Consider the following 10,498-nt stretch of genomic DNA (forward strand, 5'->3'; position numbering starts at 1 on the left):
CCTAAAGAACCATATGATTACCCTTCGACGTAGCTCCAATCGCTCACGGCTACGATACTCTGTGCCTCTTCCGATATCAGGTGACTCTCATAATCATCAAATATGCCATCTATCTCTGTGTTGTGTGTGTGTGTGTGTGTGTGTCAAATCAGGAGGAGCATAAACAATAGGGTATTTGGGAATGGTCTGAGTGTAGCCAAATTTCCGCATGACGCGATCTGGCAGATGAGGAGCAGTGAGACGTGATTCGCAGGAAAACCATCCAGAGTATAGCATTATCTCATTAAATGGATGTATCTGAATATGATCGACATAGTTGTTGAAGTGCATGTCCTCGGCAATCAAGTGGTCAAGAAACACTCTGAAAGAACCAGTCGCCTGGTTCCCTCTAAGCGGGAAAAAAGCAGTAGCACGCGACATATCCTCAGTGTAAGTCTTAACACTCGTCCAACTAGAGATGCGCGGGAAGTGTTGGAGGATCCAAGTCTGAAATGAAAAGTTTCGATCACATGAATTATCATTAATGGCTTTGCAAAGATGAAATGAAAATGACAAAGAAACATTAAAAGATCAATAATTATTACCGCCAATATTGTCGCTGCCTGTGACCTGCTTTATCTTCCACATACATCCCTCTCTCAACTTCGAGTACAGGTAGACCAAACAAGCGGTCCCCCAGTTATACTCATGGATCCACTCGAAATCTAGGAAGTACCGTAGGCATATGAAATTTGTATAAGTGGAACTCCTGTCCATAAAAATGGAAGTCTCAACCAAATATGGCAGGTATACTCTTATAGCATGCACTATGTGGGCCTCACATGCTCGTCATCACCTGTGGCATGATGTGCTTTTTGTAGCTCAATCGTATATATCTTATTCAAGTATTCAAACCTAGCATGAGCACCCCTGGTCCTATCCAGTCCTTCGCCTCCCCTGGGTCATCCCCCATAGGGTCTACCATCATCTCAAGTGCCTCGTCTTTGATAATCCTCCTATGATCTAGGAGTCTCCCCCTGATCGGAAGATGTAACAAACATGAGATATCTTCGAGTGTGATAGACATCTTAACAAACGGGAGATGAAATGACGAGGTCTATGAGTTCATCTCTCCATGAAGGCATTAAGCATCATGTGGTTTATTGTACTATAACTGGTCATGCAGAAGTTCTTCAGGCCAGATAAGGACAAAACAGCTTGAAACCAATCCTCATTCAGTTCCGGCAAGCTAACAATCTTCTGCTCGTGGTTAATAAACTTCTATGGATCACGCTCCTAGGAAAAATAACAAACAGTGTCAGAAAATTGTCAATTAAAATTAACGTAAATAAAAAATAATGAATCTAACTAGTGCTACCCCTTCGTCCCAAATATGTATGTCAGTATGGTCAGGGTAAAGAGGTAGTAATGACAAATCAACAAGGCCTCCTCCAAATGTCTCTACCTCAGCATCCGCAGCAACCTCAGCCTCCGGAGGTGGCACTAGATCAGTAACATCAGTAGTAGGAGGTGGCACAGACTCAGAAACATCTATAATAGGAGGTGACACTGGTGAATCGGCTATCTCAGACGCCTGAATATGGGAAACTTAGCACCTGCGGGAGGTGGAGGGAGTGATGCGTCAGATGGTAAATATTGTCATCTACTGAAAGAAGATGGAGTGGCATGAGGAGAAGCACGAGCCCTAGAAGTAGATGGCTCTACATGACCAGAGGGGTCAGAAGCGTCTGGAGTCTACTGACTCTTCTCCCGCCAGACAGATGCATGTTGAGCAACCCTCAACCCTCATGTGCCTCAGTTTATCGTGTCTATCATCTATTATGTATGTAAGTTAAAGTAAAGCAGAGAACTAGTGCAGGAAAACAACACCACAATTAAGAAAAAAAATAAAAAATACTGAGAAAATTTCGGAGATACATCTCCAGAATTTTTTGCAACTCAGAAGCTCGTCAACGGCGTCAATGTACCCCATGCAATCCCAAAAAAACATGTTTTGATCATCATTTTCATCCAACAAACGCCTAATACACTATGTCTAAACTATCTTAAATGTTATTTTTACTTATTTCTAACCTTAATCATCGATTTCTACTTATTTACACAAAAATTCAAAAATTTATCAAAAACTCAAAAAGCTTACAAGAGATTGATGTTTCTGATGTTAGAGATGTTGATTGAAGTTCCCATGAGCCTTGTTGATTGAGTTTTGACTTGGTGTAGAGAAAAGTTTGAAGTTGAGTTTGAGTAAAATGAGAAATGAGAAAGTAGAAGAGTTTGACGCGATTTAACCTTTAAAAATTAATTAAGTTTTTGATGCATCCAGAGATGCATGGGATGAAAATTGATGGATCTCGATGGTAGGGGTGAAGATTATTGATGGATTAGGAGTGATCGATGGTAGGGGGTGAAGATTGGTGGAAAGATGTAATAACATACACATTTATTGGATATTTAGAATAAAATCATAGATTATTATTTACTAAATTCCTAATTAAATAGTACATACACAAATAATCTAACAATACATTATTATTTAAAAATTGAAGGTTAATGAAAACCTTTATCCTGGGACGGTTAGAAAGTCTCTATTTTAAAATTGTCAAAAAGATTTGTTTTTTCATTTTTGTTGTTTTTGCCGCATTTATGATGTTAAGGTGTCATAAACCATTTTATCTCTATACCCCGGCTTAGAAAAAATATATTTGATCTTTGCCGCATTCATGCAATCTAATTTTCAGCAAATGAGCACAGAATCTTTGATGTTCTAATCAATTTTCAATTACCAAAAGTCTCTACAAGAGCACAGACCATTCTTGAAATGGTGGAATCGATTGCGGTCCCGGACAACAATCTCTCGATTATAAACCTGAGATATAAACTTAGTAGCAGAGTGACAATCTTCACAAACGCGCAAGTTCTTCACAAGCCTAATGGATGTTCCAGGGGGAGTATTCAAAAGAGCAAAAGCTATGGCAAGCTTCTCACTATGTCTATACAAAGCATCTTCTTTATCTTCATCATCGATGTCAAGCAACACTTGAGATGTTGTAGGAACATACCCTGCCCTTTTGATTTCCCTTCCCATCTCATCCACCATTTCATATATCTCCTTATACTGATCATGAGACTTATCACCAGCAACAAACTCATGCATTTCATTGTTTACCTCAATCATGGTACTCCCTGGAACCTTCTTCATCCCTCTCATATCCATTATTTCCCTCACCTTAGTCTTCTTTTCCCATTGTCGCAATTTTGCGTAAATGTTCGACAGTAAAACGTAATTGGACTCGTGCATCGGCTCGTTTTTTATTAGCTCTTTGGAGATACTCTCTCCAAGCTTGAGCTCTCCAGTTGCATGACAAGCAGTGATTACGGTTCTCCATATGATTTGGTTTGGTTCAAAGGGCATCTTTTGAACAAACTCAAATGCTTCTTTAACAAATCCCCCTCTACAAAACAAATCCACCATGCATCCATAGTGTTCTATCTTTGGCACAATGTTGAAATTCCTTTCCATTGATTTGAAATAAGTTCTTCCTTTGTCAACAAGCCCTGAGTGACTGCAAGCAGAGAGCACACCAATGAAAGCAACGTCGTCAGGTGTTATTCCATTTTCAACCATTTCGTCAAATAAAGAAACAGCCTCTAAACCACGACCGTGCATCGCAAAACCAGCGATTACTGAAGTCCATGAAACTATGGTGCGTGACTCCATTTGTCCGAACAGTTTGGTGGCTTTATCGACATCGCCACACTTTGCAAACATGTCTATCAGTGCGTTACAAAGTTCCACAGACTTTGGAATGTTTTTCCTCTCAATGTATGATTCCAGCCATTTTCCAAGCTCAAGTGCTCCCAAATCAGCACATGCCGACAAAACAGAAACCATTGTGATCTCATCAGGGAAAACACCCATGACCTGCATGAACAAACATGAATTGCACGTTTGATAAACAGGTCAGAACATATTAGTTCTTGTCAAGCTCTTTCTACATATCATTAGTAAAACAGGATTACTAGAAAAAAAAATGCAATGTATTAATTTTTTCTTCTTTACTATTTGAGCATCTTTTGAATTGAGGTTCTTAACTCCTTTCTAGTGTACCTATCTACATGTTTATTCGAATTGAATCCTCTTCATTTCCATCTCCCTAATCTGTCTGTATCCTCTCTATGTTGTAATTTTCTAATCATCTCTCTCTCTCCCCCATCTTCATTTTAATAGAGGCATGATAAAAGAGTGAATCTGTTTCGAGATAACCATTCACCTACACTGCTGTGACCTATCTTGTGTTTTGCTCCTGCGGAAGTCAGATGCACTAGAGGATCAAAGCACCCCCCGTCTATGAAGCACTGACCCACTAGACACGATATTGATATTGACATTTACACGCAGACACATGTAATAATTTAAGAAAATATAAATGTTTGAATGTGATCATATATGTCAGCTTCTTGTTGAAGTCATACATTTGCACTTTAGAATGTTTCAAAAATCTTTTGATTTAGTTTTTGAATGAAATAGTTAACAGGAATTTTCATGATAACTTCAAATAAAACTACTCACTTCAAAGCACTTATGTAATCGTGTTTGAAAATTAGCTCACCTGCATCTCCCTAAACAATCCAACAGCACGTGCAGAGCGCCCCAAACGCACAAACCCACCAATCATAGCACTCCACGTCACCAAATCCGACTTAGAACTTTCATCAAACACCTTCTCAGCAAACTGAACCCCTTCTTCTCCCTCACAACAACAATACATATGAATCATCGTATTCACAACATGAAGATCATCTTCAAACGCAAACTTCACCACAGACCCATGAACCAGCTTCCCCAATCTCAAACTCGCAACACCAGCACAAGCTTTAAGAACAAACGGAAACGTGAATTTATTCGGCGAAACACCGTACCGGAGCATGGTTCTGTAGAATTCCAATGCCTTCGATTTGGAATCATGGGTTTGCGTTTGAGCATAGGCTCTGATAACGGTGTTGAAGAGGAATGCATCGTAGGAGGAAGGTGGGGTAGTTTGGTGAGATGGGAATAAAAATGAGGAAGCGTAGTGAATGGCGTTGATGTTGGAGGAAGATGAAGCGAATTTGGTGAGAACTAATGGGTTGTTTTGGAGGCCGTTTTTGAGAATGAAGGCGTGGATTTGAGTTAGTTTTGGGAATGTGTTGCAGTAGGATTGAAGAAGTGTTAAGCAGGTTTGTTCTGCAAGTCTTGTTTTTGGAGTGTTTGGGGGAAGTTGGAGGGTTATGGTTGTTGATAATAACTTGGATTTTATCATGGAGATTTGGTTTGCCTGGTTTCAAATGTGCAAGTAATAATATTGTACTATGTCTTGTATTATAGTTGCACTCTAGGAAAGGATGTATTGTTTAGACACATTTTTATTGTGCTACTTTTTCCTTTGTTTTTACTTGAAATATTTTGAGTTTTGAATGGAGAAAGTGTATTCAGGGTGGTTTCATCTAGTTTCAAATGTCTTTTTTTGTAACTGTTTATGCTATGTTCTTGTTTTTCGAGTTTTGGCGGAATATTTTAAGAACAAGTGGACTGGTTTAGTGGCAGATTCATTTTAAATGAAGTTGAATAGGCTTTAGATTAAATACATTCTTTAAGGCACCAGTACTAGATGATCTTGTGTTATTTTTTCAAAGGTAGTGGAAATATATTATGAGTGGTAGTAGATGAAAAAGAAGACGAAAGTTAAGAAAGGAGTGGTGGTGATGAAACATGTGGTGAAGCTTCTAATTAAATCAAATGTCTTTTTGTTAAAGATATGATCAATTTTATTGGACTCTCAATTTTTTTTCCTACACTAATGAATTGCATATCCAACGTCGCCTAGCAAATTTTGATAAATGAGTCGTTATATCATGAGCTGACATACACTCCCAAAAAGTTGTTATGTTATGATGATGTTTTAAGGTATTCCTGCTAAGTTTTGATAGTGAACTAATGATACTAAGAGGAAGGTTCATCGGATGAGTTAGGAGAGATTTAGAGCAACAAAAGATAAAAATGGCATAGGCTTTCGTGCTTTTAGTGATTGTAGCAAAGCTTTGTCGGGGAAACAAAGTTGGAGATTCATGAATAATAAAAACTCCTTGATAGAGGGAATTTTCCAAAGAATTTTTTATCATATATTGGATTTTGTGAATGAAAATTTGGGGTTCCAACCAAGCTACACTTGAAGAAGTCTACCGTAAGAAAATGATTTAGCTTAGAGGGGTGTTAGTGTTGAGAAAACTTCAACTTTGAAGTTAACCAAATCAATTTTGATGAATAAGAATAAATCTTTTTGATTGATCTCTTGTTCTTCACCATTTACTTAGATGAAACAACCACTTCTTAGTTGCAACATGATTCTACACTACACATAAAATTGAAAGAAGAAAACAAGACAATTGAAAGTTAGAGAAAAGAGAAATTCTAGAGAAAGAAAAAGAATGTATGTTGTGCAAACTGCACTCAAAGTGTTTGTTATAATGTTTGTTAATCACAACTGTGATTTCAGAAACTACACAATGCTTTCTTACACTTGATTTCAAATGAAATAGAGTTACACTCTATTTATATAAGAGATTACTTGCACTCTAAGTAATCACAAAATAACTAACTCAACTAAAATTAAGCTAGGTTAATTATTTCGACTCAGTCGACTCCTTCGACATCTACATGCTTCAACTACATGCTTTGATAGACTATATTTGACTTTCTGTCAAATATAGCAAATACAGACTTTGTTCGATACAAACTAATTTTGACAACCATCGAATACAAACACAATATTTCGACTTCGACACAAGGAATTACATATTTAACACATCACCTAATTCATTATGTCTAAGTTATCTACATTCATCATTGTTCTTAATATCTTGAACAATTCAACATGCAATGCTCCATACTCAACTTTCCATTCATTACCTGTTCTCAAGTAATGGAACCTCATTTCAATGTATTTGCTTCTTCCGTGTGCTATCGGATTCTTCGCTAGGTTGATAGTTGGCATGTTGTCAATCTTCATGGTCATTGCTCCATACGATTCTTTCCTATAATTTCTTTGACTAGATTCATCATCCATGTTTCTTGGCATGCACATAGCGAAGTTGCTATGTATTCAACCTTACATGATGATAAGATTACTACAGATTCCTTTCTTGAACTCCATACGATTGGCGTACCACCAAACATGAACACATATCCTACTGTCAAATTTCTATCTTCAGCATGACCACACCAACTAGAGTCATTGTAGCTCACAAGTTTGCATTATTTTCCTTCACCGACTGAAGGAAACAAAATACCATAGTCGAGTGTTCCTATGATATACCTTAGTATCCTTTTGGTGGCTACATGATGAGATACTCTTGGCTTCTGCATGAATCTACTGACCATGCTTACATAATAGGCTAGATATATCCTTGTGTGACAGAGGTATCAAAGTGGTCCAATGAGTCTTCTATACTCCTTTGGATCGACATCACCTTCATCTAAGTCTTTCGACAGTTGCAATCTATGTTCGGCTGGGGTCAAAGTTAGGTTGCAACCTTGCATCTCAAATCTCTTGATTATTTCGCTTGCATATCTTCTTTGGTGCATCATCAAGCCTCTATTACTCTTGTAGAATTCGATACCAAAGAAGTATGAGAGATTTCCCAAGTATGATATTTCAAACTCTTTACTTAAGTCATGTTTGAAGTCTTCGATCTCCTTCATGCAACTACCTGTTATCAACAGGTAGTCGACATAGAGACCTTTATGCTTCTTCTGACATACACATCATGCTCTGTCGAACACTTCTTAAACTGCTTCTCTCTTAGAAAGATGTCTATTTTTTTTGTTCCAAACTCATCGAGCTTATTTCAATCCATACAGGGCTTTATGCAGCCTGCATACTTTCCTTTCTTGGTCTTGTTTTATAAACCCAAGCGATTGTGTCACATACACCTCTTCATCTAGAGGGTCATTCAGGAATGCATATTTCACGTCCATCTGACATATTGAACAGTTATACATATTGGTTATATCAATAACCAACCTAATTAGTTTGATTCTAGCTACTGGTGAAAAGACTTCACCGTAATCAATTCCTTCTTTCTGAAGAAACCCTTTCGCTACAAGTTTTGACTTGTGTCGATTTACTTCACCTTTTTGATCCACTTTACATCAATTGCGTTCTTTCCTTTTGGAAATTTGACTAGTGATCATGTACCATTGTATTCTATGGATTTTATCTCATCCACCATAGCTTTTATCCACCTTAAGTCTTTCAATGTTTCAGTTACATTGACTGGATCAATATCTTCCTAGAAGGCATAGTGTACTAACACATTTTCTTCATTGACCACATCATCTGATGTGATTACACATTCCTGCAGTCTTGTTGGCATGTTGCTGGTTCTCTGATGTCTACTTGTGCTAGCTTGACCTTCGACAGCTTCTTGTCGAACTTCTCTAACAGCTTGTCGAACTTCTTTGACAACGTGTCGAACATCTATAACAGCTTCACTAGCTAGTTCATCACACAAGATTCTCACTGAATCCTTCTTGATGTTCTTAGTCCAATCTCATTCCTTAAGCTCATCTACGATCACATCCTGTTGATCACGACTTGCTTGTTCACTGGGCCGAACAGTTTGCATCCATTAGTCAAATGATATCCCACCAAGATCATTTGATTCGACTTATCATCCAACTTTCTTCTCAGCTGACCTGGAACATGTCTATGTGCTATGGATCCAAACACCTTTAAGTGGCTTAAATCAGGTTTGACACCAGACCAACATTCTTCTGGTGTGATACATTCAAGCCTCTTTGTCAGACATTTGTTTAATATGTATGTTATTGTCGACACATCCCCACCTATATCTCATTTTGGATATGCTTGATTTTTGACATACTTTTTACCATATTCATAATGGTTATGTTCTTTCTTTCAGCAATACCATTTTGTTGAGGAGTGTATGATGGCATCACCTCATGCATAATTCCTTCTTTTGTATATAGTGTGTTGAAATTTTTTGACACGTACTTTCCACCTCCATCTCTCCTCAGAACCTTAATCTTGTGACCACTCTGTCTTTCGTCCATTACTTATAACTTGGTGAAAACATCGATCACATAACTTTTATTCTTGATTAAGTAGGTCCACAACTTTCTGTTATAATCATCAATAAATGTAATAAAGTATTTGTTACCACCAAGTGAATCTACCTGGAGATGACCACACATGTCTGATTAGATTATCTCGAGAGTGGATTGTGATTTGCTTCTTGCATCCTTGCTGAAGCTATTCTTGTGTTGCTTTGCTTGAATACATTCTTCACATACTTCTTATAGAATATGGATTTCTGGTAGGCCTGGAACCATGTTATTCCTCTTCATATTACAGATGTCATTAAATTCAAGTGACCAAGTCTATAATTCCATCACCATTCTTCTCTGCTAGTTGCAGTCTCCAGGCACTTGTGTTCCAACAGATCAAGTTCAATCTTGAAGGTTCTATTATGAGACATAGAAGCCTTCAAGATTAACTTGCTTCTTGAGTCAATCACTTTCGTCATTTTTATCTTTGATCAATACTTTGTAATTTCTCTCGATCAACTGACCTATACTTAGCAGATTACTCTTTGTGCCAGGTATGTACAACGCATTGGAAATTACTGATCATTTACAATCCTTTCTTATGATCAGAACATCACAAATACCTTCAGCAGATAGGGTATCATCGTTTGCAAATTTTACCTTGCTTTTCGACGAGGGATATATGTTGATAAACCAATATTTTCTTCCAGTCATGTGTGATGAACAACCTGAGTCGAGATACCTTTAATATTTTAATCTTTCTTCTTCCTTTGTTGTGACCATTAGCATCACTTTTTCTTCTGCAAGCTTTGCATCACTTTCTTGATCTTTCTTGCCTCCTCGATATTAACTTGCATAATGGCCATGTTTTTAACAATTGCAGCATTGAATATGACTTTTATCAGGTTTTCTTCCATCACTTATTTCTTTACATGCACCACCACCTATCTGATTGCCTTGGTTAAAAGATTGTCTTTGAATTGATGAACTGCCCTCTTGATGGTTTCCTCTACCATTCTAATTATTGTAACTTCCTTTGCCTTTGTTACCATTCCATCTTCCTTTGTCTTTCTTAGTTGACTGAGCTTGTAATGCCACATCACTCTTCAACTTGCTTGCATTTTTTTATTATTTGTTCGTGAGATTCAAGAGTCCCTTGAAGCTCTTCTTTTGTCATACTTGACAAATCTTTTTGATTCTTCTATGGCTACTACCACATGATCGAACTTTGGAGCCAATGACATCAAAATCTTTGAAACTACATATTTTGATGTCAACACTTCTCCACACGTCTTGATTTGATTCATCAGTTTTGTTACTCCAGTGAAGAAATCAGTCACACTTTCATTATCTTCATTTTGAAGCAATTCATACATTTTTTTGTGAGTTTGT

The 10,498-nt window shown here is 37.5% G+C and overlaps 1 protein-coding gene across 1 annotated transcript; it reads right to left on the reverse strand.

Annotated features, from left to right (window-relative positions):
• Positions 1–2,699: 2,699 nt before the first annotated feature.
• On the reverse strand, positions 2,700–5,374 carry LOC127097027 (pentatricopeptide repeat-containing protein At4g21065). The gene is made up of 2 exons (XM_051035544.1): positions 4,611–5,374; positions 2,700–3,922 (listed from the first exon to the last, which is right to left on the reverse strand). The coding sequence occupies exons 1-2, from the start codon at positions 5,298–5,300 to the stop codon at positions 2,780–2,782; spliced, it is 1,833 nt and encodes a 610-aa protein (XP_050891501.1). The 5' UTR covers positions 5,301–5,374; the 3' UTR covers positions 2,700–2,779.
• Between the last annotated feature and the right edge of the window lie 5,124 nt (positions 5,375–10,498).

This window comes from Lathyrus oleraceus, chromosome 6, assembly GCF_024323335.1.
Source record: "Lathyrus oleraceus cultivar Zhongwan6 chromosome 6, CAAS_Psat_ZW6_1.0, whole genome shotgun sequence".
NCBI classification, from domain to species: domain Eukaryota; kingdom Viridiplantae; phylum Streptophyta; class Magnoliopsida; order Fabales; family Fabaceae; genus Lathyrus; species Lathyrus oleraceus.